The sequence below is a fragment of the Trachemys scripta genome, chromosome 10, assembly GCF_013100865.1.
Source record: "Trachemys scripta elegans isolate TJP31775 chromosome 10, CAS_Tse_1.0, whole genome shotgun sequence".
NCBI classification, from domain to species: Eukaryota; Metazoa; Chordata; order Testudines; family Emydidae; genus Trachemys; species Trachemys scripta.
This window is the reverse complement of record NC_048307.1, coordinates 51,582,105-51,610,055: the sequence shown is the minus strand read 5'-3', so window position 1 is coordinate 51,610,055 and position 27,951 is coordinate 51,582,105. Positions and strand designations below refer to the sequence as shown.

At 43.3% G+C, this 27,951-nt stretch overlaps 1 protein-coding gene across 5 annotated transcripts in view; it reads right to left on the bottom strand.

Moving 5' to 3' along the window:
• Positions 1-279: 279 nt before the first annotated feature.
• DAPK2 (death associated protein kinase 2) overlaps positions 280-27,951 on the bottom strand; it is an 83,379-nt gene continuing 55,707 nt past the window's right edge. For 3 of the 5 annotated variants that reach the window (XM_034783161.1, XM_034783162.1, XM_034783163.1), the window contains 7 exons: positions 27,547-27,685; positions 21,919-22,048; positions 20,668-20,716; positions 20,011-20,037; positions 13,952-14,104; positions 11,681-11,726; positions 8,641-10,603 (listed from right to left, as the gene is read on the bottom strand). In XM_034783161.1, coding sequence (XP_034639052.1) covers positions 9,953-10,603; positions 11,681-11,726; positions 13,952-14,104; positions 20,011-20,037; positions 20,668-20,716; positions 21,919-22,048; positions 27,547-27,685 — 1,195 coding nt within the window. In that variant the 3' untranslated portion in view covers positions 8,641-9,952. Of the gene's footprint in view, positions 1,293-2,874; positions 2,959-3,136; positions 3,227-8,640; positions 10,604-11,680; positions 11,727-13,951; positions 14,105-20,010; positions 20,038-20,667; positions 20,717-21,918; positions 22,049-27,546; positions 27,686-27,951 lie in introns of those variants that run through there. The other 2 variants (XM_034783165.1, XM_034783164.1) reach the window with 2 other exon arrangements.

The following is a 27,951-nucleotide window of genomic DNA, read 5'->3' as shown; positions in this document are numbered from 1 at the left end:
AAGGGTTGGTCTCCACATATTTTTGGTATCAATTTAACTATATTGACTTAGAAACCAATATAGTTAAAGTGGTGCAACCCCCTAGTGTGGATGCAGTTATACCAGTATAGAGCTTATTTTCACAGATTTATAGAGAGTGGTCCCTAGGATAAAGCACAAATAGTCATTGGAGCAGGGATTTGATCTGGTGACTTCCACCTCCCATGTGAGTGCCTCAGCCACCGGCTATAGAGTCAGTCCCACACTCTGTCTGCCTGGACCAATGACTATTTAATTATTTATACACTGTAAAACTGCTTCAACAGGAGAGACTGAGCGAGCTCAACATCAGAATATTCCATAGCCCAGTGGCTAGGGCACTTTTTTGCATTGAGGGAGCCCCAAGTTCAAATCCTTTCTCCATCTCAGGTAGAAGGGGGAACTGAATCCGGGTTTGGCATGAGTGCCCTAACCACTAGGCTAAAGCTTATAAGGAAGTGGCAGCATCACCACTTCTCCAATGGCATCTCAGTCTTTGGAAAAAAATTTTTTTGCTCAAACTATTCAGTCCTTTGCATTGATTTTGTGAATAGTTTCAGTTTGTTGACAAATGCATACTGTTTGCTGCAAAAAAATCCACCCAGGTCCACTCCTTACACCATTTCCATGCTATCAGGCTAGCGCCTTCGACGATAAAATGGAAAAATATGATGACTTTTCATCACAACAAGGATAGCGGTATTATTGCAGACACCTCTCAGACACGTGTATCTGTGTTACTAACAACAACAACAATTATTTGTAAAAGTTTGCTTAAGAAGCAATAACAGCTTCACTGCCATAAAGGCTGATCCTTTGGTATTAATTCACACATTCTTATATATGGCTCAGAATGTGAATTGCGCAACACTTAAGAGAATGTCAGTAAAAACAATGTTCTGGATACAGGTGATATCACAGTTCACAGATGAATTTGAAGAAGAATGAAAAGCTCTACAAGTAAAATTATTCCGATGGTGTCGGTGCTGCCGCACTTCTCAGGGAATCCGGACTCCCGAGTTTTGTAAGTTTTCAGCGGATCTTGAATAATATTATGCAGGTGCTCTGTGTAATTTGAAAAGCGAGCAGCACATCATCACTGAATCTGACCATAAACCAGCTCTGCTGTTAGGGCTGCGTTTTTAGCCAAGATGAGGTTTTCCTCCCGTGTCTCTCTAGTGTGAATACTAGATACACTAAAATATGCTGCTTTTCCTCAGATGAGTGCCATTTCTTTGGGAAAGATCTTCTTCCTGGTCACTTTCACAATTTCTCTGAAATAAAGAGGCTGTCATGTTTCAGTCTGCTGAATGAGATACAGAGCTCCTACATAGATTAGCAAACACATACTTAATCAGTCACCTATGGGGGGGATAAGCAGGAGAGCTAAGAGAAACATCACTGAGGTTCTCTAAGCTGCATTGGGGATATTTTCCCCCTCAACTGGAGGCCACAGCAAGACACAGGATTCTAGACGGGTTTATCCACTTTGCGGTGGCTGTTCCCAGATGAGATTATTGGGCCAAAACTAAAATAAGTGACCTCCCAGCCAAAGTACAGCAGATGGCCTGTAGTGGGGTTGTTGATTTGATCCTAAAGCAGGATATCCTTGTTCCTATTTTCCTAGGAACAAAGCTCACAGTCAAAACAGCCTGACAGAAACCCCCACTTTATCTTTGGCCTAATGGAGACTGGGCAAATGCATGTAAACAATAAAGCAATAAATAAATAAATAAAAATAAGGCCCACTAAAAAATTATAGATGGTATAAGAAACTATATAGAATAGAATACTTAGACAAAAATGCATCAGGAGTACATAAGCTTGTTATACTTCCAACCTAATGAATTTTTCAAGTCACGTTTCTGCAAACCTAAAGTTTAAGCAATACAAACTGTCCAGCGATGTGCTCTCATGAGAAGCCATTGAACACGAGGATGGAGCTTGGCTGTTCTCAGTGGTGGCAGATGACAGAACAAGGAGCAATGGTCTCAAGTTGCAGTGGGGGAGGTCCAGGTTGGATATTAGGAAACACTATTTCACTAGGAGGGTGGTGAAGCACTGGAATGCGTTACCTAGGGAGGTGGTGGAGTCTCCTTCCTTGAAGGTTTTTAAGGCCCAGCTTGACAAAGCCCTGGCTGGGATGATTTAGTTGGGAATTGGTCCTGCTTTGAGCAGGGGGTTGGACTAGATGACCTCTTGAGGTCCCTTCCAACCCTGATATTCTATGAACACAAGGATTTTCCCATTTTAGATAAGACCTTTTATATTCAAGTGCTTCCTTAGTCCATGTTTGCTCACATAGGGAGCCTCTATTGAAGTCTATTGCAAAATCCCACTGGCATCAGGAGTGCAAGATTGACCTTTAGCATCAAATTCCCATTCCCTATGCAAAGCCCATTTACTTTGGCTTTGCATGGGGGAAACTACAATACATAGTAGGTTTTGGGATGAAATCCTCCCTTCCCCACCCAGCCCAGAGCAACTGCACCCCCTCGCCTCTCTCAGTTAAGGGTTTGATACGATGTTCATCACTATGGTAGCCATGTACCTAGTGCAACTTTCATACTACTCCCCCATATCATAATTTTGGCCAGTGAATACAGTTTGCAGAGCCACTAGCCACTCCTTGCTCCCCATTTATGCCACAGATAGCACTGTTGGAGCAATGGCCCAGGGTACAAAAAAAGTACAGCAGCTCTTAGTCTGGCTTCTCCATGGGTTGACTACCCAGAACCATGGCAGTTCTGATGCTTTTTGGACCTTCGGTGCCCATGCTAGGGGAGCAAGATTCGCATCGCAGTAAAATGGTTGCTTTTCCCTTCTCTCTTCCCTTTGTTTTTTCAATGTACCTACCAAACTTTCATCCTGCATCAGTGGGACCTTTCTCATCTGTGAGCGAGATAAGTGGTTGCACAGTGAGACAATACTGTAAGAGAGCTGGGGGAGGGGGAGAGATGAGAATTAAGTGACACTTGCAATGTAGAAATCCCTAACATACTTAATACAGCTATAGTGCTTTACAGCTTCAAAGCACTATGCAAACATTAGCTTGCCCTCGAAGCCCCTCAGGATAAGTAAGTATTACCACATCAGTATTAATGTCCCAGTGCCGTACCTTCCATCGCCTTCTGGCATATTGCCTTTTGAAGTTTTCCAAGTTAATGACAGATTCTCGCCTCACTAGGGCCTGCCGCTTGTCCATTGGCTGGAAGACAAGAGATGACAAGTTTATTGCTTAGCTTTCCCTAGGGACAGAAAGTAAACATGACTCTGCTTGTGTCAGTTACACACTCAACTGAGTTAAAAACCAGAGAGAGGAGCTCAGCTGAGGGAGAAGTTCTTGACTGTGCTAATTCTTCAGAATGCTTCCCTCTGCTGACCTGTAGCACCTCTGTCTTATCTGGATTGAGCCTGAGCCCATTGGCTTTCATACAAGTCCCTTTCTCTGAAAGGCATTGGGAGAGCATGGAAAGGGCTCCATCAGGAGCGGTTGAGAAGGAGATGGAAAACCGTTGTCAGCATACTGATGACATTTTAGCCTGTAGCTCCACAGCCTTCCACAGGGATTTGACAAGTGTCGCTTAGGAATGATGACAGAACAGAACCCTATGGGGTTCCTTAGTCAAGGCCCTTTAGGGAAGGAAAGAGGTAGCCTGGCTCTACCTCTGACCCCTTTGGAAGGAATGAGCATTTAAAATTAATTCCATCCAGCTGCCATAGTTAAATGCATAAGGAACCCTCACAATCCATGGTGCTGACAGACCAAGTAGTATTAACTTGAACATCTGTCATAGGGAGCTAGGAATTGTCATACCAGCTCAGACCTGTGGTCCATTTACTCCAGTGTCCTGACTCTGACACGCATTCTGTATAGGTTTAGCTTTTTAAAGCCAAGCCACTGTTTCAACTCCTGAGAGGGTTTAAGGTCCCATCAAAGGCAAAATCTCAGATCAGCCTTAACGCTAGAGTCACTATTAGTTCCTCCAGAGTAAAGGGGAAACAGACGAGTGTACTTCTTTCATTGTTCAAGCGGAGTGTGATGCTAAAAGTAAACAGCACAAATTGATTCTCTGTTCTAATGTGCACAGCTTTTTCTAGAGATGAGCCTTAGTGACAAAGTTCAGATCCTAGATCTCCAGCTTTGGATGTGTTAATATTTAGGGTTTCCACGTTGGGCCCTTTAGAAAGCTAAGCTTCAGCCAAAGTTCAGAGTGGATCTTTCCCTAATTTCAGATCTCTTCCCCCCCCCCGCCCAGCATGTCTTTTTGATGTGCAAGTTTACTGGGTTTACTATTTACCAGAAGGATTTGATAACCCCACCTTGATAGTGCTGTTTTGTGCTACCAATCGACACAGTAACTTTTTGAGGGCCTTACTAATCCAGTTTTGAAACTGGAGACTGTATACCGTATGAACAAGAAATACTGAGAAACTACAGAGATCTACATGTCCTCTGCTACTCACACATCAAATTGTAATGCACCAACAGTGCTGCTTCTCCGCTGACCCAGGAAGTAGGTCAGTAGAGTACTGAAGCAATGGCAAAGACCTGAATAGGCTACAACTATGAGGGGTTTGCTGAGCAGTGAAACAGGACATAAGAACCAAGTTATAACAAAGATAGCTCTCAACTGGGAGTGATTTACAGTACAAGAGCTGGACAGTTAAGTAAGATGGATTGCAGGAGGTGCTCATTTAGGTTGTGAGACCAATAAGTTTGATTCAGAACTGAACAGGAAAAGTAACCGAATACATAGGTTTCATTTGTATGCTGCCTGTCCTGAAGTATCATTTTCATGAAATAGTGCAAACTAAAAATGGGAACTTTTCCCAAACTCCTGATAATAAAATGAGAGAACGTTAGCTGACATTCAATATCAGTTACGGTACACATGCTACATCAGTAAATGGGGCCCAGGGAACTTATGTTGTAAGTAGATGTTATGGTGGTGGGAGACCCAGAAATGCTTATATTTAATTGGACTAGAATTAAACAAGAAAGGAAATAGAAGCACCAGAGCAGGATGGAAAGTGCACCCTCAAAGATTTAAACATCTTGTCAGGAAACTGGTAATATTGTTGAGCAGACACATTCGCTTTCACACAAGCTATAATGCTGTTAAACAGCCAACACCTATAACAGGGTACAACACCACATCTTTTCTTGTCAGTTGTTCTGCAATTTGGCTGTAGCCCGTCTGCTAGTGTATTTTACAGAATCTTGATAAGAAAGGGAGAGAGAGCAAGGAGGTGCCATAGGACATCAGCGTCAATGAGGGACTCAGAGTTTTAAACCTTTATGCACATGTATTCTGAAATACTTGTCAGCCCAAGGGCAACCTCAGAGTCAGCAGCATCTAAGTGCAAGTTGTTGAGCTTTAGCTCAAAGATTTTAACAAACATTTTTATGCAACAGACGAAAGTATGTAACAACTTGAAGATATGTTGTAAGATAGTCATGGTTTGATCATCAGAAGGGTTGAGGTTTCACAAATCCCTTTCAAATGGAACCTTGTAGCGCTCAGCACTTCTGAAAAATCAGGTAATCAATGTAAAAATGCCAGAGGATTTACCATAGTATAGCAGAGCACGACACGACCCATCCTTCAGTCTTGGCCAATACCTGACCCTAGCCCTTCTGGGCCACCAGAGGGCAGGGAGGCCATATGAATAGGACCACAAGTTAAATGCATACTTTTTCTATAGAGCAGGATGTGAAAATGTCAATTCTAAGAACACTTTTTGTGGGAAATCCAGGACAATTTTCACTGTTGCACAGAGAAATGTTTAAAGCCTAATGGCAAACACCTGAACCATTTGCACTGCTTCTGCTTCCCATCATTCTCCGAAGCTGTCCTCAGCTTTGAAACCTGTACAATGAATACAGAGGCTGATATTTCATCTCCAGTGGCAAAGTATGTCAATACCTCTGATAGAAAAGAGCTGAAATTATCAGCCTGCCCTCCTTCTCCGGTAAAGATAGACAACATCTGTGCACAATTGACCCTGGATACTGAAGCATGAGATGTTAGTTCCCCACATTATAAGGAGCTAGGCAGCATGCCACAAATGTGTTAAGTCAAAAAGACTGGTGAGAAATCAGGTTAGACCTACAAAATGTCACTGTTAAATGTCAGTTGTACAATTGTCAAAAACATTTAAGTGCTCGTTCAATGGCAGAACCCTTGAAGCTCCACCAAAATAATTAGTTTTATGATACTCCAGACTGTTGTTAATCAGTTGCCCCATATTGCTAAGTACCTTGCAAAGTCCTGATCTTGTCATTCTCAGCTGGACATGATCCTTTCTCAGGAGTGGTACAGCAGGGACCTTCTTCAACTCATGAAAAAAGCACAGGCCTTGAGGAGTGAGTCATAATTAGCCAGACATGCTAAAGAGCAGAGCACCTGCTCTAATGTCCCTTCTGCTCTGTGCCAGTATATCCATATGCAGAGATAATCCAAATGGACAGAAATATGGGGCCAGGGATGGGGCAGACAGATTCTGTACACTGAGGGTCTTTTCTCCAGATTTTGAATCTTACTTTATTTCCTTATTTTTCAAAATGAGGGGAAGAGAACCTCGATTCTGAAAAAGTTGTCTAGTCCCTCTGGAAGTGTCCTCTTCAACATACCAGGCAGCACTGGGCAGAGCCCTAGGTTTGGACTCTCAAAGAAGCCTGACACTCAATGACAGTTGAGCACCTCCCTCCCTCAAGTTCCCTTGAAAATTACAAGTGAGATATAAGATTTATTAGGTCCTTGGTAAAATTTTCATTTAAGCACCTAAGTGACTTTTGAGCCTGAGTCCCTTTTTCAAAGATATTCAGGCATCTTACTCTTATTGATGTCAGTGGGAGTTAGGCACCTAAATATCTTTGAGGATCTGGCCCTTCAGGGGGAGGGATAGCTCAGTGGTTTGAGCATTGGCCTGCTAAACCCAGGGTTGTGAGTTCAATCCTTGAGGGGGACATTTAGGGAACTGGGGTAAAAAAATCTGTCTGGGGATTGGTCCTGTTTTGAGTAGGGGGTTGGACTAGATGATCTCCTGAGGTCCCTTCCAACCCTGATATTCTATGATTCTACTTAGCAGCCTCAGTCTCATTGAAAGACAATGTCACTTATGCCCCTAAGTCACTTAGAAACTTTTGAAAATTCTACTTCCATCCCATCTAATGTAGAATGTAAGTGTCTCAGGATGGGGTGCATGTCTATTCTCTGCCCAACACCAGACACAGCTATTGTGCTATAGACAGGTGTAAAACAAATATATACATGTGTGTGGTTTTTCACTAGTCTCCCAAAGTCACTATGAGAACATGGCACTTTCTGATTCATCATTCTCTGTGAACTGAATGAGAATACATTATTGCTTTGTAGATAAAAATAATAAACAGGATTATTCTTATAATCTTATGAACAGCAGCCCATTACGTTTAAATCATTAGCTTTTCCAGAACAGAGGAGTGGGCTTTTGCGGGGAGGGCGGGGTGGACAAAGAGAAAAGTCTGACATATCATCTCTCCCTTTGTCCTCTTTGTTCAGAGCATGATTATCAGAAAAGGGGGATTTTGGCCACTAGAACTGGAGAGTTTGCCTGAAGCTGTACAGAGTGACTCTCACTTTTACACTTTTAGGGAAAGCAACTGCATCCATTTCCAAATGGGCTGCTAGAAGCAACACTGAGCGAGACATGGTATGGCCATCCCATAGCTTGAGAGCCCAGGGAAGAGGGATTCCTTGCTTGAGCATCAGAGGGGTAGCCGTGTTAGTCTGAATCTGTAAAAAGCAACAGAGGGTCCTGTGGCACCTTTGAGACTAACAGAAGTATTGGGAGCATAAGCTTTCATGGGTAAGAACCTCACTTCTTCAGATGACTTGCATCTGAAGAAGTGAGGTTCTTACCCATGAAAGCTTATGCTCCCAATACTTCTGTTAGTCTCAAAGGTGCCACAGGACCCTCTGTTGCTTCTTGCTTGAGCATGTTGTTTGTATTGTGGTAGTGCACAAAGGCCCAATCAACATCAGCCCCATTGCAATAGCCGGCCCTGTACAAATCTATGGGCCTGGCCCCAAGAGACTTCCACTGGATGTATCACAGAACTGGCCATGCAGATATTCTCTGACGATCTGCAATCTTTATGTCAGGTCATTAAAAACATGGGGTTGATTCCTGCATTGGAGCCCTGCTATGGCATGGTCAAGTTCCTATTCTTTGATTCTCTGGGCCAACCCTGGATCCGAAGCAAATTAGAGCTGCTTCCAGCTCTAGGTTGCACCACTGGTAATGGTTCCTTTGAAGGACACTATGTCAGTCAAGGACTGCCATGTGAAACACAGATCCACCACACTCATTCATGGCCCATGACACACCCCTTATGCCTAGGGGGCGGGAAACAGAGGGAGAGAAAGGAGGGGTGTGTGTGGTACAGATGCCCCAGCAAGAAATTCATTTTCTCTGCAGGGCATTTGCCACTGGATTACAGCCCCTTTGCAGTACCTCAGCCTCACAAAGGAGCCATAAACCAGCTAGAGAATCTGGTTCTATAATTACTTCACTAAGTAGATGTTTAAATACCCCATTTCAGTCACAGACTTCCCCATCAGAGACTACAGCATCGTGAATAAGAGACTATTTATTGTGTCCAAAACATGAAATGGTTACATTTGTGCACATAAATACAGCCTGAGCAAATAACCTTTCCTTTGAAACAGAGGAAAATGGTGCATTATTCAGTTTAAACATTGACATTTTTTCTTTTTTCATAAGTTTCTAAAATGACCTTTGGAACAAAAACACGAGTCTCAAGTTCTACCACACTGAGTTAATGAATTGTTTCCTTTGACAAACCTTTCTTATTATGGAATAAAAGTCAAAGGTCTATTGACGCTGCCTGATGGATCATCATCCTCATAAATAATCTAGTATTTGCACAGCAAAATATACATACACAGTTCTCCAGTCATTCCATTATAGATTTATCATTCTGTCTTTCAAATAAAATATTTCTGGTACATGAAACATAAAGGTACCTGTTTTTATAGCAAGAACTTCACATTAAAGGACTAAAAAGTATCTAACACTGGTCCCCAAACTTTTTACTTCGTGCCATCCCTTACCCCTGTCTGTGCCCCTCCTCCCTCAAGCCAGGTCTGAGAGCAGGGCTCCGGCTCTGGGAGAGGGGGACCCGACTGGGTTAAGGGGGCCAAGGCTGGGGGTGGTGACGGAGCCTTCCCCCCCCCAGACATTCCTCTGCACCCCCCTAGAGGGGGCATGCCCCACAGTTTGGGGACCTCCGTTCTAACATGTGATGACAGTGAAAGAGACTGTATCCTGAATAACTGGCCTATAAAATAACTTTAACTTTCCTTCATTAGCTGTGATTTTCATGGTGTGAAATGATAAATCACTGCATCGTTCACTCCATTTTAAAGGGCTGCAATAACCTTCATAAGTGTTTTTAATTATCTGCTGTGCAGAATTATCCCCAGCAAGTCTGCAAGACTATTTCCCTCATCCAAACAAGAATGCTACCAGGTGATTTTATAGTCTTCAAAGCATGTGTAAGCTGGTAAATAAGGAGTGAAATACTATTTCATTTCACGTGAATAATTTTCAGGACCTATATATCTACATATTATTATAATGTTATTCTGCACTAACTGCAGGATTGCACATGCCCTAAAACAAAGTGATTTTCTAATTCTAAGGGTTCAGGAACTGAGCTGGTCACAACGTCAGCACAAACACCACTGCACAGTATAGGCTTTTGGTCAATAGTTTGTGCAACATTTCCATATTTCTGTTTTAATGCATAGGTGGTGGTTTTGTGCTGAAGTTACAAACCGAGATGATTTCTTACTGCTGCACATTGAGACAGACGGACAGCAAGATAGGGGTTCTAATGCAAAGTTTTGCCTATTAACCAGTATTACTGACTTGATTCTGCAACATCAAGATTCAAGCCCGCAAGGAATTCTTCACAGCAAGATCTATTTAACAGCTCCATTACTGATTCATTAATATCTTTGTTGAAAACAGAGCTAAAGTTTCCATTCACACATGCATCATTTCCATTCTCCAGCTGAAAACTACTCATTAAATCCTGGATCCACCTGAGTTCCTCAGAAAGTTCCTGACTCAGAGATTCATACTGAGACTTTAGATCAATGTATTTCCCAGTGACACTTGCAAGACTAGAACCTACAGTCTTGATGTCATCCTGCAGATGTTTCTTCAGGGATTCAATTTTACGGTGCTCATACTTCAGCTGTGAAAGCTTGTGTCTCACATTTTCATTTTCTTCTTTGTACCAAGCTTCTTTTTCATTATATATGGAAACCAGAGCATCAATGTCCTCCTGCAGGGAGTCGTGGGACATAGCCAGAGTGCTGAAACCACGTTCCGTCAGAGAAATGTCTTCTACCACCCGGGCAAAGCGCTCAAAGTTGATGTAGGTGTTATTTGGTGGCATACTTGAATGGCACTTGATGGTGTACTCTTTCAGACGTTTTGTCTTCAGCTGACTGTTCTCAGACTTCTTGTTTTCTTGGACTTTTGTTTCTTCTATCAACTGGTGAGTCTTCAGACAGAAGAACCAGTATTATAGATTGTTTATCAAGATTGCAAGATATTGCACAAATGTCAACTCTACACAGCAGACAAGGGATGCAAACTGCATTTCCACAATGCTAGGGAGAAGCATCGTTTCCAGTCATTCTCCTTCATGCATTTGATTAAAATAAAAGGGGTGATGTGACAAGCACTGAACATTCATTCCCATAGGACAAGTGTAAATAAATAAAAGGGTCGTGAACTATTTGCATGCTACAGTTTGTGCAGTTAAAGTCTCAAAACCATCAACATTTGTGGGGAAAAAATAATCCTGAAAACACTCCACTCAATGTTTTGTACAATACATAACAAAATGAGAACAATCCAGTGTTTAAACATCCGTATTTGCCATGCTGAGATTGCTAAATGTATTTTCACTAAGAGATTTATCTACGGAGGCAAGCTTTGCTTAGAACAAAACAACACACCCACACAAATCCAAATACCAAGCAAATCCAGACAACTACTAGCTCACTACACCAATGACATTTTGAAGGAGTGATTTGTTTTCACATTTGGTATGGTCAGCTCTCAACACCCAAAAGCACTACACCAGAGGTATGGTTTGTGTCCATGCAAACAGTGATTAGAGATGAAAACAACACAAATGGTGTTCTAATACAGAATACTGTATGCCTATTTATTTATATTCCAGTCACCCCTCCTTTGGCTTTATTGTAATAACAGAAGTCATGATTAAGGCTTGCAGAAATCCAAGATTTTGGAAGGAATTTAACAGGTTTTTACTACTGTTTGTCTTGCATCCAGGGATCTCAGAGTGTTTAGTAGCCAATTATTTCTCATAACTTACCTGTGAAGGAGTATTCTCCCTGCTTTGCTCATGGGTGAAAGTGAGACATGGAGAGGTTAAGATTCACTGTCTGATTCAAACTGATTTCTGAAAGCCATAACCATGATGAATTATCTTGCAATTTAGGCACATAGCCTTTAGTGTGGAAATATAAATTCCCATACAAATTCTGTACTAGTTTATCCCGAAGCAAATGTCCATATCCCGAAGCACCACCCATATCTTTGGCCTTACCGTTATCCAAGGATGAGTGAGAGCTTCTTGAATTGTGAGCCGTTTCCTGCAATGAAACACAGACTTAAATGAGAGCCAAGCTGCTTGCCATACACCTCTCTCAGAGTGTTTATGAACCAACATTTTAATACTGTACCTATAACACTGTCACCAGTAGTGCCAGGATTACTTACAGTGAGGTACAACTTTCCTGGCTACTTTACTCTGTAGGGCAGCAGGGTTCATAACAGTTAGGTTTCTGGCTTCAGTATTAATACAGTGCTACCCCTCAGCAGAGCTGTCAGCTCTACTTAATTTTCATTTACACTCAATCAAAATCTCTCCCTCTCTCATTGTTCTGTTAAAAGAGGTTAAACACTGCTAATGTTTCATGATATGATCTGTCTTACTAGTCTAACATGCCTAATGAGTGAATTCTTCCTGCACACACTTGGTCTGACTTTTTCTCTATATCAATTGATAGAAGATTAATGTAATCGAAAACGTCTGTAATGCATGAGCTATTAAGTCACTCTGAAGCTCTTTCCTGAAAGCAGTATTCCTGGGCAGGATGCTTCAATATGAATCAGAAAATCTAACTTTCTCCTACCCCGTAGCAGCACTGCGAACAGTACACTATCACCTTCAGGCAGGATGGGCATAAACATGGTATTGCCTTTGCAGCTGGTTACAGCACAGATATCAACATGCCTGATCTGCCCTGCTTGAAAGGCACTTGCTAAACCTGTGCAAAACATTCACATCAGACTCCAACATGCCCCAACATATCCTGGGGTCTGAGATTCGTAGAAATATTTGCTGATGTGTTTGGACAGATACCCTAGCTGGCGTCCTTCTCCCAACAACCCCCACTATCTACCTTCTCCCCCAGATGTCTTTAGAGGTCACCCTAGTGACCTGCCTTCCCACATCTTTCTGCAAGTGGCCCCCCACTTTGTTTTCAGGGGACATCCGATGACCACTCCCACTAGTACAAACAGACTCTTCAGAAGGCTCAGCAGCACATAACCCACAAGGATGCCCTTTACTCTCTCCACCCACCCCAACATAGTGCAGGAAGTGTGGCAAGGTAGTCCTGCTGCTCATTAAAAACTTCAGGAGCAGAGATCCCTCTCTTATAATCCCTATTGCAGTAGCTAAAGAATCTCTGTTGTTCCCTAATCACCATGAGGTAGGGGAAAAGCCCCATATAGCTGCTAGAGAAGTGCCAGGTGTACCTAGCTGATGCACAAGGTTTAATGGAGCATATTTGACACTAAGACAACTGAAGAGCAAGGAGTCTGCAGCAATAACGGGAAAGGGCTAAGTGCATCTCACTTCCTAGAAGGTTCCTTATGGCTTGGGGTGTGGGAGCAATTACCAACATCCACTACAGACCTGGGATAAGAGCCATCCTGCTTCAAATGATGGACTCCATGAAGACAGCGAAGAGAAAATGGTGGCTAGGGTGTCCCTCTGGAGGTTTGAGATTGATGAACACAATCCTCTAAGTGAACACATAGGAGCTGGTTTCCTGGCAATCTCTGCAAGCCAATCTGCAGGCTTTAGCATGTGATTAATAGATTCCCAAGCCAGAAGGAACCATTGTGATCATCTAGTCTGACCTCCTGTGTAGCACAGGCCGATAGAACTTCCCCAAAATAATTGCTAGAGCAGATCTCTTAGAAAAACATTCACCCTTGATTTAAAAATTGTCAGTGATGGAGAATCCACCAGGCCCCTTTTATTGTTCCAATGGTTAATTACTCACTGTTAAAAATGTATGCCTTACTTTCAGTTTGAATTTGTCCATCCAGAGCAGTGGTTTTTGAAACACTGAATATAAAATCAACTCTCTCTCTCTCACACACACAGACATACCCACCCACCAAGGACACATGGATTGTGAGATGTCATTAGAGGCAATAAAAAAAATTTAAGAATTACCAGACACAAGAACAGCTTCTAAAACCCAATAAACTCCAGTAATTTGCACTTCACAAAAAAACAAAAACAAAACAAACAAACACACACACACACACAACCAATCCAACCCTACTGGTGAAAGAAAATGCATGCCAAATTTTGCCACATTTGGTGAATTTTGGCACGGCATATTTTTAGGGCCTCTGTATATAGACATTTACAAGGGACACAGCAATACACCTGTACTTAATGACTCACTCTGGGACAGTGACCCTACTCTGAAATGAAACCTCTGAACTGCTCAGCGTGCTCATTTTTGCCTGGGTGGCATGAAAGGCAGCCAGCCATTTCTGTACATTTACTTACCGCGTGTCTTTCACCAGGAGTTTCCGGATAAAGTCTTTTGCCAGATCACTGGTGTGACTGAAAAATTCCTCATCAAATTCGTAATTCACGGCTGTGATGTTGGCGAGAGTTTCCTGCTTTGTTTCTCCAAGGAAAGGGGATGCGCCGCTGAGCCTGAACAGGCCAGACAGGAGGATCATGTTTTGATTGGGGAAAAATAAAGTTACTTTGACGTGATTCCGAGATTGTGAAATGACAACGTTGGAATGTGGGTCTCTCTTTTAGGGCAGCCAAGAAGATTTGGAAATAAAAGGCCCAAATCTGGGTCACCATATACATATGGCTACAAAACAGACTCACAAAAGCAGCATTAATGTGTTTCCATGTGCGACAGCAAAGACCCTATTCACGGACACTCCCATCCCTGAGACACACTCAGGTTATTGCCGCCCAGGGTAAAAATAATCCGCACTGGAGGAGAGGTCCAGTTGCTATGAATGTATCGGGGGTACATGCACAAATACCCACAGGCTATGTCATGGAATGTCCCCCCATAGTTCCCATCAAGGAAGTCCTGTTCAGTGACCTCTCTGTAGGCTTTTTGGAAAAACTCCTGCCCCATGCTGTTTTTCTGCCTGCAGTTCACTGGCAAGCATCTATGTACAATGTGCACCTAGAGTTAGGCCCAAGAGGTCCACATAAATAGAGAAGATTAATTGTGGCCTTGCCCTGATTTCTGCAGGGTGGGAAGAGGACATGGCGTTGATTAAAACTAGCCCCCAGGACAAGCCAGAGGACTTACAGTGCAATAAAATTGAACATAAAGAGCTAATTCTGTCGGAGCTCAGCTCCATGCTTAAAACTGCAAGGATACAACGCAGTCGTCATCCTCAAAAAACACTATTCAGCAATCTTTTAGATGGAAAGGGCTGTGATCCAGCCTGGTATCTCTCTCAATTGCAATTGACATCCTTCATCTTAGACTCATATTTACCTCAGTCCCACAAAAACCTGGGGTTAAAGCACTTCTATTAGAGTTCCTTTTTTTAAATACCATGAATGCTGAGTCAAGAGAGTTAGTATAAATAACTCTTGCTGGAAATCTAAGTGTTCTTTATACTAAGGAAATTGATCTAATCCCATTAAAATACTACTACTATTCTTGCCTTCCCTGTTTGGAGTTTGGTAGTGGAAGTTCTGGATGCAGTGGGCTCAAAACAGAACTGCAGCAAACCCTTCACAGTGACGTTGCTTGTTTAAGTGATTCTGCTCACAATAGGCCTTTATCGTCCAACAATGTCACACTGACCAAGGATCTTTTGCATTACACCTTAATAACGGTGATTATATCTGCCCCACAAAGATACAAGAAACACAGAGGCACTATGCACAAAAACAGGGAGCTCCTGAACTCTTTCATAGTGTGGATCAAATCTCGACAGAGAAATTGCCACCCCTATTCCCAATCTGCAATCATGTAACAACCCAGAACTGCCACACCTGCTGACTTGGGAAGGTAATATTAGGGGAATATTTTTAGCTGTCTTTGATGCTCTATGCATTGCTCTATTTGACTACAGTCAATTGTTCTGACTAGTTCCACTCTTCACTCATTCCTGCTTGTCCCTTTGTTCCATTTCACTCAGCCAGAAACAAGGAGGAGAGCAGGCAACACGTAAGAAGCCAGCTCTTTGTGGCCCACCAGTGGTCACAAAACAGCTGGGGAATCCCTGCCCGAATGTCTTCGGCCATATTTTTTCCCTTTTCTCAACATCATACTGTGGGGCATTTGGCTTCTCTCCTCCCATCCACTGCCCCCTCAATTTGTGTGTCATATGGTCCTTTGTGACCTGGGCAAGTCACTTCACTTCTCCATGCCTCAGTGTGTACACATGTAGAATGGGGATGATTCTCTCCCAATTTTAAATCACTAAATGATCCTTGAAAGGCACTGTATGAATACTGCTTTAGCACCTTGGCTCTATGAGAGTAATCATGAGGATGTAAAGAAACTGGAAAGGATTCAGAGGCAAGCAACAAAGGTGATCAAGGGGATGGAATGCAAGCCATATGAGTAGAGGCTGAAGGAACTGGGTACGTTTAGTTTGGAAAAGAGGTGATGGGACGAGGGAAGGGGGCATGATAGTGGTCTTCAAATAGTTGAAAGGCTGCCATTAAAAAGATGGAGAAAAGTTGTTCTCTCTTGCCACAGAGGGCAGGTCAAGAGGTAATGGGTTCAAACGACGGCATAGCAGATTTAGATAAAATCTCAGGAAAAACTTTCTACTTGTAAGAATAGTAGGACAATGGAACTGCCTAGGGAAGTCATGGAAGCTCCTTCACTGGAGGTTTTCAGAAAGAGACAGGATCACCATCTGTCCTGGATGGTCTTTAGACACAAGAAATCCTGCATCTTGGCAGGGAGTTAGACTAGATGACCCTAGTGGTCCCTTCTAGCCCTATGGTTCTATGATTCTATGTCCCCATCAAGAGGCTGGCCCCAGTGATGACAACAGCTTACTACTTAGAACTAAATTAATTATTCCTTTAGCGCCGATGGTAGGGCTTGTGCTCCTGGGGCTGAAAGACCTGGGTTTGACCCCTGCAGTGACCTTGGTGTCCATAAGAATGTGGTCATGTGTGTTACAGTAGGTGGTATTATATATACACTCTGCGTTTGCTAAGCATTTTGGGACCCCTTACAATGAGAGGCATGTACAGTCTCAATGGAAGTTAGTAGCAATAAAATTAAAAAACAACTCCAGAAAAATACAAAACAGGCTTAAGAGTATTATAGCGAGTGCAGGGTCATACCCCTCCCATTCAAGGGCTCATCTCCATCCCTTTTTAGAGAGGGATACTGTTTTTATGCTAGTTTACTATGCTAACCATTGCTACATGTATTAGCCATTCTGGAAGCTACTATTGTGTGTGTGTGTGTGTGTGTGTGAGATATATATTCACAAGAACCAGATAAGATTTTTTTTTATTTGTAAATGCGGTCAGAGGGTTGGGAATATTTGATCTGGGGCCTTAACACTAATGTGCACCCTGTAACGAAATGGAAATTTTCTGTCATTTTTATTAAGCCTATGTGTGCCTCAGTTTCCCCCATATGCTGCATTGTTACCCCATTGGATGGGGGAAGGACTATTTGCTCTCAGGGCTTGTCACTTAAAATGCTACAGCAGCACAGTGCCGCTGTAGCACTTCAGTGTAGACACTACCTGCACCGACAGGAGGGTTTCTCTTGTCTGCATAGTAATCCACCGCCCCAAGAAGTGGTAGCTAGATCACTGGAAGAATCCTTCCATCGACCTAGCACTATCTACATGGGGACTTAGGTCAGGTAAACTACACCACTAAGAGATGTGGATTTTTCTCACCCCTGACTGATGTAGTTATAGCGACCTACTTTTCTAGTGTAGACCAGGCCTGAGAGAGACAGATATGAATGTCACCTAGCTGTCTGTGCCTTAGTCCCCATTTCCAATCGCCAGGACATTGACACTTAGCATCCGAAAACCCAAAGGGAGACAGACGTTCCCACCTCTCAGCAGGGAAGCTGAGCAACATACCCCTGCTCGAGAACAAAGGTCTGGGGAACGGTGTTCCCTCTAATTTTTTGTGCCCGTGTGCAGAATGAATTGTGTTATGTGCACCAATAGGGAGGTGATGTGTGGCACGTCACCTTCCTATTGGTGCACATAACAAAATTCATGTGGTGGGGGTTTGGCATGTGGGAGGGGGCTCAGGGCTGGGGCAGAGGGTTGGCGTGTGGGCGTATGAGGGCTCTGGCTGGGGGTTTGGGCTCTGGGGATGAGGGGTTCAGGGTGCAGGAGTGGGGGCTCAGGGCTGGGGCAGAGGGTTGGGGGGCAGGGGCTCTGGTGTGGGGCCAGGGATAAGGGGTTTGGGGTGCAGGGCACCTCTCCCCGCCATGGCAGGTCCGCGCTGGGACCGGCAGGGAGGGGTGCCTCTCCCCGCCATGGCCCTGAACCCCTGCACCGGGCTTAATAGGCAGCTGCACAGCTTAAAGGGAACTTAACTGGGGAGGTATGAGGTGGGGGAGGGGGGTAAGAGTTGGCTGCTGGAAGAAGTCAGGGTTCTCACCTGGTATCTGACCAAAGAAGTCAGACACACACACAGCTTGAACAATGGAGTTCACTGGAGCTTAGCTGGGGGCTCTGGGCTGACCAGAATGGTCTTGCTTTAACCTTCCATTCTCTATGTTAACCTAAGGACTTCCTATGCTATGTTCCAGTTGACTAATAAACACTACTGTTTTGACAACACTGTTTGAATGTCACTGCAGAGGCTAGCAGACGTGTATTGATCCCTGGAGAACGTTCAAGTCTCTACCAGGAATCTGTCTCAGTTGGATTCACCGAACAGAGCTCACAGTATGAAGCAGGAGTGCTGCAGACCCAGAAGTCCAATCTAAGAAGGCGGAGAAGCCAGCTGACTTACTCTGGAGGAAGAGTGAGACCCCTAGCGGGTCTGGCACACTGAAGGGATTCCTCCTAGAGCAGTGGTTCTCAACTTGTGGCCCAATCAGCACACAGGGGCGGCTCATGTGACATCCTCAGGGCCATAGCTAGTATTGGATGTGGCCCACAGTGGTAAATAGGGTAAGAACCACCGTCCTAGAGACTGTTCCAAAGCTGGGGGCATAGCACTAATCTTGTGGATCTGTGACACACCCCAAATACATTGCGATACAACAGAGCCAGGATTAGTGGAAATCGACAGGGACACATTGTTTGCATTTCTCTTTTTTTTTTTTCCCCCGATGGAGATTTTAGGTATAAGTAGAGATGGGTCGGACAAAACTCCTGTTCTGAACAACCTCCAACTTTGGGGAAATTTGGATCTGGAATTCATGGGGCAAGCACATCTCTAGATACAAAGTTATTGTTGCAGAAGCTTTCTAGGTCATTTCAACCAGCTGGAGCAATGCAAAAGCAAAATCAATGCTTCTATCTCTCTACAGAGCAAGGTACACAAGTAGAAAAGAACTGCCCTATTGGAACAGAGTACTGCTCCACTCCCTGTATTATCTGCCTCCAGCAAAGGCCTGTGTATGCAACACTTCAGAGGAAGTGTGAAGGCCTCTCAGAACACCTGGCTATCTGTGCATTACTGTAATCACAGGGTAAGCATTCTAGTCTATGTCTTCTCAACATCCAGTCTCCCTTCCCATTCATCTATAAACAGATGTAAATAGCAATTTATGAAGACTGATGTCCTATCAGGTTCAGTGTATTCGCTGATGACATGAAGAGTGCAAATAAGGATCTGGACAATTTTAGAATTGCTCTTTAGATGCTGGTGGGCTACCTAATGTGTCTCAGACTGTATCCATGTGCCCCTTACCGTACCCCAGGGCATTAGGGACTTCATAGCATCCCGACTATGTTGTCAGCTTGCAGCCCTTTTATAGTGGGCGGGGTCTAACTCAGGGAACAATCCCAATGCTTTCAGCATGGCCTGTGGCTGTGTTTAATTCTGCTCCACTTGGCTTTGCCCATCAGAAAGAGATTCCTTTTTTAAGCCTCTCTATCTTTGTTGGGTCCGATGCTGCAAAGCTTGCTAAAGCAAAATTCCCAACGAGGCTACTGGGAGCTCTGGGTAACGTCTGCAGCATGTAGCCCATTGAGCCCAACCAGGAGAACCCCAGGGCTAGAGAAGCTGAGATTTAAGTGGGATTTTCAAAAGTCCTTGGAGTTGGCCTAACTCTGTTCCCACTGAAGGTGATGGGTGTTTGACGTCAATGGCAGCAAAATTTGGCCAACATTTGGTGACCACTTTGGAAAATCCCACCCCGAAAAACACAGGAGCTTCTGGTGCTACATCGGGGCATTTGCTGGTCATTGGTCCTATCGCCTCCCTTTTAGTGTCACTTAACTTTCTTTGCTTTCTCTATTTTAAAAGGCCTCTGGATAGCACTTGTCCATCAATCCCTTGCCCCATTCCTGCTGTGCAGCTCCTTCCCTAAGGGACTGATGAGAAGAGCTACTTTTCACTAGCTTGCTACAACTTTTACAGCTGTTCTATACAAGTGGATCGAATTCTGTACTTACAGTATGTAGGTGATGACTCCTATGCTCCTAGAAAACAAAAAGAGCAACTAATTGTAGGTTTTATACATGTGTGTGACATCAGTCAATTATAGCTGCTAGATTGGCAGATGAACCATGATATTAGCAGTCAGACAAAACCTATGTAAAAGTCAGTGCTTCATAAAAAGACATATGAATTTTGGATACAGGCTCAAATGACATGGATATCTGGGGTTTCTTTATATGGCTGTCTTAAGTCATGTTGGGTTCACGGTGCCTAATTAGCTATGGTACATGTCAGAAGCATGGAGGAATATCTGCAAGGATGTTTTAGCCACTACGACCATTTTGGGCAGAACAGCTTGGTATCGAAGCGTGCTCTATTCAAAACACTTTTATAAACAAAGCTATCACAAGGCATTGCAGGGACAATGGTGCCTTTCAAGAGGCTCTCTCTAAAAGGTGGCAGCTAGTGGCAAATTGTTAACTCCTGTTTTATATAATTCAATTTTTTTTATTATCATGAGTAGCAGTTTACTATAAACAGCAGGAGCAAAAGAACAGCTATTTACTGTAGGTCAGCATTGTCTGATATGTAGAGAATGGATTTTACACAGAGCACCCTTAAGAAACTAGCAGTATAGCATTTTGGAAGAAAAGTTAATGCTGAGAACTTACCACATATCTGCAGCTAGCCCAAGTGGTTCGTAGTTCACTATTTCTGGAGCTGTAAGAAGCATTTATTCAAACATTAGCAACAGATTGAGTAAATTAATTTTAGCAACATGAATCGTATGCGTAGGTCAAGAATTACATCAGTCCTTGGTAAAAAACAGACCAGTAGTTATATGAGATAATTTCTGTTTGAAGTTCTACAACGGTGTGTGCAGGTGGCGGTAGGAATTTAAGCTCCCAAACAGAGGGAGAGCTAATTTAGAGTCAATGGAGAATGAAAAGGGATCAAAGAATAAAGGACAGGAAGATATTACAGTCCACCTACAGTACTAATTATACCTTCAACAACAACTTATTTCATGTAACAGCATCCCTAAGCAGATGGATCTAAGCATTTTCTCCCAAATTATTTCAGAATGGCAATAATCTGATACCATTAATGCACAGTCTTTACTTAGTAATTGGCCAGTCAGGGACTGCTCTAGCACAACTTGCCCAAGGTTTCTTTCCAGCCAACACACCATTCATTACCATTGTTGTCAGCTGTTACTGTAGCTTCTGTAGAAGAAACACCTTCTGGATGAAAAATATCCATGTGGAGGACTGAACAAAGGAAGCGATAAATGGCAATGTATCGAGGCATGAAGAGGTGTCTATAACAGGGCAGCAGGGATCAGTGTTTATTTAACAGCTTCATTTATTATCCGGAAGAGGAAATAAATTAAACTGAATAGATCTCTGATTGGCAGGTGTAAAAACCAATAAGGACCAAGAGATAATACAAGCAAACCTAGAGGTTAGAAATGTGATCAGGAAGTCACAACATGACAGTCAGCCTGAAGTAACGAAAGGAAGGAAGCTATAATCCAAAACAGGTTCAGTGGGAGGGAGTTATACTTAGAAAGCAGTAACATCAACAGAGACCGATATTACTCCATTTTACAGATGCAGAGTGGCTCTGACTTGCCACAGGGAGAGTAAGTAGCAGAGCTGGGATTAGTGCTAGGGGGTTCCTAAATTTCAACCCTGAATTTATCTCTTCAGCTCAACAGCTACAGTTTACAGAAGGCACGACTCTGCTGCTCCTCCGAGAAGATTCAAGCAAGCCCTCTAGATGCAGTGCACCCAAATGGAGTGGCAATTTTAGGGGGCTGAAAAGGTGGAGGTGTTACTGGCTTCTCCCTGAATTCAGGAAGGTGTTGCTGGCTTCTCCAGTGAAAAGCTGCAACACAAAGGAACTGCTTGAACACTCACCTACAAACTCTGGTGTCCCAAAAATATTCTTAAATTCAACTCCATCTTCTATTTTATGAGCTAGGCCGAAATCAATGACTTTTATGTGTGGAATGGGGATATTCTTGTCTAGAAGCATAATGTTTTCAGGCTAAAAATAATGAAACAAAGATTAGTTATCAGAGCCCAAGCAGTCACCTTTTCATACTTGTACATGTTTGCAATACTGCAGAACAGGTTAAAACCACAAACCTACTCCTGGCAATGCAGACTTCACTGTTTTGCTAAATTGAACGTATTTATGTAATGTGACATTCATTGTTAAATCAGAACTTGACAGCAGCAAAATTAACACTCCTCAGTGTCTGAAGCCTCCTGCTCAAAAGCAATAATTCACTTCATTTATTGCCTTTTATTCTTTTCTCACAAAAGCTGCAGCGTGTCCAGATTCCTAATAAGTCAGGACCTTCCTTGTTCTCTTCACCAGTTGCTTTCTCTCCCTGCCTGCCTGTGTTTATTTTGTAAATTATAGTTGTTATGGCAGGATGAAGATAAAATATACCTGGTTTCCAGGAAAATGATGAGACACCAGAGTTATTCACATAACTGTAAATAATTGCATGGCTCAAGTAGATGCGTTATGAGATATGTTATGAGACTGACATGCTGAGCATGGTGGTACAACACAGAGGGTGAGCTTACCATGGCTTGGTCTCTTCCACAACAGTGGGGGTAGGTTCAGATCCTGGGATGAGGATCTGAATGGCCCTGAAATTGGAAGCAGGGCCGGCTCCAGGCACCAGCTTACCAAGCAGGTGCTTGGGGCGGCCACACCAGAGAGGGGCGGCACGTCCGGCTCTTCGGCGGCAATTCGGCAGTGGGTTCCTCACTCCAGCTCGGAGCAAAGGACCTCCTGCCAAAGTGCCGCAGATCACGATCGCGGCTTTTTTGTTTGTTTGTTTTTTGTTTTGTGAGGAGGGGGTGGCTGCTTGGGGCGGCAAAAACCCTGGAGCCGGCCCTGATTGGAAGGGGCTAGGATTGGAGATTCTGGCCCACCTCTAGTAACAAGCTATTCTAAGAACACATGGAGAATTTCTGACTGTTATGCAACCAAAAGCACCAGGCCAAACCTGATAGAATTGTGAAAAGAGAACTGTTAGCAATCCGTAAGCAGCAGGTTCGACTCCATACTCTGTGCAGTATCTACTCATTATTTTTCCCAATAACTTTCTTAGCCTGTCATTCCTCCTTTATTTTATAGTTTTTAGAGCAACATGGCTAGCACAATTCAGCTCTGATGAAGAGCTCCAATGCTATTAAATTTTCATTTTTTAATTATAGCCTGGAAGCAACAGAGAGTTTGATTTCCCGCTGGCAGCTGCCTGACCATTTCAGAAGTAATTCTCGTGTGCAAGCAGCTACTGCTAACACACACTCTCATTCTGCATTACACTTGCAGACAGGCTACATGAATAATTTATTTTCACAGCCATTGCACTAAGATGATTTTAGCTCCAGGCTAACTATGCTGGTTTTCATCTGAAGATTCAGTGCATACAGCTGCCAGCAGTGTATGCTGCTGACATGTGATGCAGGCCCATTTAGAACAGACTTGTGCTAGAGGTAGCACAGTATGAAACAAGAAGTTATTCAACAGTCATCTCTGTTCATCGTCTCTGCATCTTGGTGCAGATCCTCAACTGATGTAAATAGGTACAGTTCTGCTCCAAGCAATGGTGCTGTGCCAATTTACACCACAGAGAGCTGATCCCTGGTGTTCTCAGGCCTGCATCTGGATTTCAGCAAGTGACAAGGTGCAGACTATACCAGCTGGAAGTAGGTCATGAGAACAGACTAGCGGGAAAGGGGGAACAATAGGAAAAGTGGTTGCCTGGCTAATATCATAGGAATAAAACACTTCACGCTAGTCACATATATGTACATGTCTGCCTTATTCACAGTATAATTAACGTTTTCATTATGTCACATTCTCCACCCACCATCTAATCCTCTTACTGCTGCAAAACATCCCCCAGTAGGTCCTGCTACTCTACTGATTTCAGCAGAACATTAGCAGAGGCATGACAGTGCGATTATTATTGATATTGCACCAAGCTCTTCAGGGCAGGGTCTAGTTTTATTGTGGGTCTTTGTACAGTGCCAAGCATATCATCAATGCTTGTAAGAAATTAGCAAGAAATGGTTATATATTTAAGCTTCCTTTCCCCCCAGAATCTCTGTGGGGAGTGCTAGGGTTTATGGGCCAGTTGGGAGAAAGAAATTTTCAATTATTACAATGGCTATAAAATATTTTAAATGTGATTTCCCTCTTTTACATCCCCCTCCCTCCTTTGGTGTATTGTCCATCTCCACCTGCTCAGTGGCAGTGTGTTTTGAGTTCTGTTGGTTTTTGTTTGTTTAGGGTTACCATATCTCATAAATAAAAAAAAGAGGACCCTCCACAGGCCCTAGCCCCGCCCCAACTCCGCCCCTTCCCCGCCCTAACTCCGCCCCCTCCTCCCTCCCACTCCCAGCCAGGAGGAAAGGGCTGCCCCAGCGCTACCAGCTTCAGGGTTTGCCGGGCAGCCCCCAGACCCTGCGCCCCCAGCCGGCGCTTCCCCAGCGCAGCTGGTGCCCGGGAGGGGAAGCGCCCAGCCGGGGGCGCAGGGTCTGGAGGCTGCCCGGCAAACCGTGAAGCCGGTAGCGCCCGGGCTTTGGGCAGCCCCTATGCCTCCGGACCCTGCACCCCCAGCCGGGCACTTCCCCTCCCGGGCTCCGGCGGCGCAGGGTCTGGAGGCACGGGGGCTGCCCGAAGCCGGTAGCTCTCGGGCAGCCCGGCTCTTAATCAGAGCCGCAGAGTCGGGGAGGAGCAGAGCCGCCATTTTCCCGGACATGTTCGGCTTTTTGGCAATTCCCCCCGGATGGGGGTTTGACTGCCGAAAAGCCGGACATGTCCGGGAAAAAGAGGACATATGGTAACCCTATGTTTGTTTGGCTTCAGCAGCCTTTGCTTTTGCAGACACTTCCACAGTCAAATCTTGACAAGGCGACTAAACAAACAAAAAAACAAACAAACACAAACCTCCCCCACCCCAAAACCCCTTCCAAATTAGTTCCCATTATATGTTCCCCAGCCACCTTTTTTTTTTTATTAATGGCAAGATCGAAGAGATTGATAAGAGTGACAAGATAATTATGGATCTCCATTTCCCTATTTGGATTATTGCTTAAAAATACATGCCTGGCTAAATGCTGCAGACGCTCTAAAAATAGTCCTATAAAAGCCAGATGAGTGATATCTTGAATCCCGCTTTAAATAGCTTGTCAGTGATTTATTTATTGCATTTATGAAATGGTGTCTGTTCAGCCCCACATGCACATTTCTTTTTGCTCTTTTTCCAATATCATTATTGACCACTGAACTTTATTGACATGGGACATGTGGATTTCAGTAGCCAGAACTCACCCTGGGAAAAGTTTCATTTATGTTCACATAATTATATTCCATCACTGAATGTTAGCATATTTTTCAAATGCACAGTGTAAACCTTTGTTCGTGGGCTATATGGCTTCATGGTAACCCCAATACACTCACACCCTTAAAACAAACAGACATATGGACAGAAGTTTGATGAAGTGTATTGAATTGTTGGGATATATGCAATTGCAACAAGAAGAATATATATTTAAAAAAAGAACTTGGGCATACATCTGTCCATGTAATACTCATCACTGCAGTAACTAGGCATCACACAATTCTAGATCCAAAATGATGACAAACAGCATGTGATCTACTCTAGGCGTCCCCCTCCCCCTTTTTAATCTTCTCAAACTTTGTCTTTCCTCTACCTTCCACCTTGCTCTGAGGAGGGATGGAGCCATGTTTTGTACATAGTCCTGAAAATGGCAATGTTTGTGAAGTAAGTTCCATAGCTGCAGACCTGCTGCTGAGAATGCTCAGTCTCCCAGTCTCAAGTTTCATCCTCGTGGGTGACAGAATCCTAGTTCCAGAGGCACGTCATTGTCTGGACAGATCACAGTCATGGACAGAGACAGAGTCTCCCAGGAAGTTTGGGCCAGTTCCATGAAAGGCTTTGAAGATAAGGACTGAAACTATAAATTCACCTGATAGTACATGGGGAACATTGGGGTGATATGCTCTCAGTGACCTGGATGACTAAGCAGGCCAGCAGCCATATTCTGAACCAACTGATACTCGGTGTTGGAATGACAGTGCCAACTAAACCAGTGGTTCTCAACCAGAGGTATGTGTACACCTGAGGGTACACAGAGATCTTCCAGGGAGTACATCAACTCTTCTAGGTATTTGCCTAGTTTTACAACAAGCCATATAAAAAGCACTAGCAAAGTCAGTACAAACTAAAATTTCATACAGACAATGACTTGTTTATACTAATCTATATACTATATGCTGAAATGTAAGTACAATATTTATATTCCAATTGATTTATTTTATAATTATATGATAAAAATCAGTAAGTAAACAATTTTTCAGTACTAGTGTGCTGTGACACTTTTGTATTTTTATGTCTCATTTTGTAAGCAAGTAGTTTTTAAGTGAGGTGTAGCTTGATGAAGGTGTGCAAGACAAATCAGACTCCTGAAAGGGGTACAGTAGTCTGGAAAGGTTGAGAGCCACTGAACTAATCTACCTCTTGTTTCCTGGTCAAACATACATTGCCGAAGCTGTTTGAACTCTGTAGTTTCAGAATAATGTTCCTCATAGAATTCCAATCACTGTTTTAGTCTGTACTATGTTTGGTAAAGAAATGAACTGGACAGGACCAGAAGCAGCATGTAGTACTCACAACACACATACTATAACTTCAACCCAGATTGAGTGGATCTCTACATAGAAAATGCTTGCCAGAAGTGGGAATTAGAGTCTAATATTTACAAGGCAAATGTTATATTGACTGTTATTAATGTTTAAAAGTACACTTAGACTAATTTGCTTTGACAGAGTTAGCGATTTCAAAGGAAAATTACAGTACTTAGAAAAGGACTCATGATGGTGACTAGTTTGTGAGCTCTCCGGAGCAGGTACTGTACATCTTCCTATACATTTGTAAAAGCATCCATCACGTTGTGGGTGCTATTATATAAACAATAAATAATAGTAGCATTAATTAAAATATCTGACCCCCACAAGATGAAGGTTTCGTTGATTTCTCATTCTCATCATTAAAAGAAATACAAGGCTGGACATTAGGAAAATCTTCCTAACAGTTAGGGTAGTTAAGCACTGGAATAAATTGCCCAGGGAGGTTGTAGAATCTCCATCATTGGAGATTTTTAAGAGCAGGTTAGACAAACACCTGTCGGGGATCATCTTAATTCTTAGTCCTGCCATGAGTGCAGGGGACTGGACTACATGACTTCTTAAGGTCCCTTTCAGTCCTAGGATTGTATGATTCTAAAATCTTGCAAAATACTATTTCTGCCACCAAGTGCTGTCATGTCCATCCAGCACAGCAAGCCTCAGTTCAAAAAGCTAAACATTTTACTCTTCCACCTTCTCTATTATCAAACATTTTTTATGTACCATCACATTTAAATGTATCGCATATACTGCATTATAGAATATATGCTATAATTATTTCTTTTAACTAGATCAACGTTTTTTACCTTTAAATCAAAATGAGCAATTTTCTTGGCATGGAGGTAGTTAACACCATCTAAAATCTCCTTAATGAATCTGGTTGCTTCCTCTTCACTCAGAGACTCTTTCTGTGCCAGGAAGTCAAAAAGTTCTCCTCCAGACACTCTGCAAGACATACAGGGAAGCCTTGGGTTAGCTACAGTAGGGTAAGGCACACACACATCAATATACGTGTAGTTAAAATGGCAAACAAACAAAATGTCACCCACTCAGAACAAGCCCACTCTGAAGTGTGAGTCAGGAGATCAGGGTTCTAGTCCCAGTTCTGCCACAGACTTCCTCTGGGATACTGAACAAGTCACAACTTCTTTATGTCCCAGCTTCCCCTACTGTAAACTAGGTGCTCCGAGGCTTAATTCATTAACATTTGT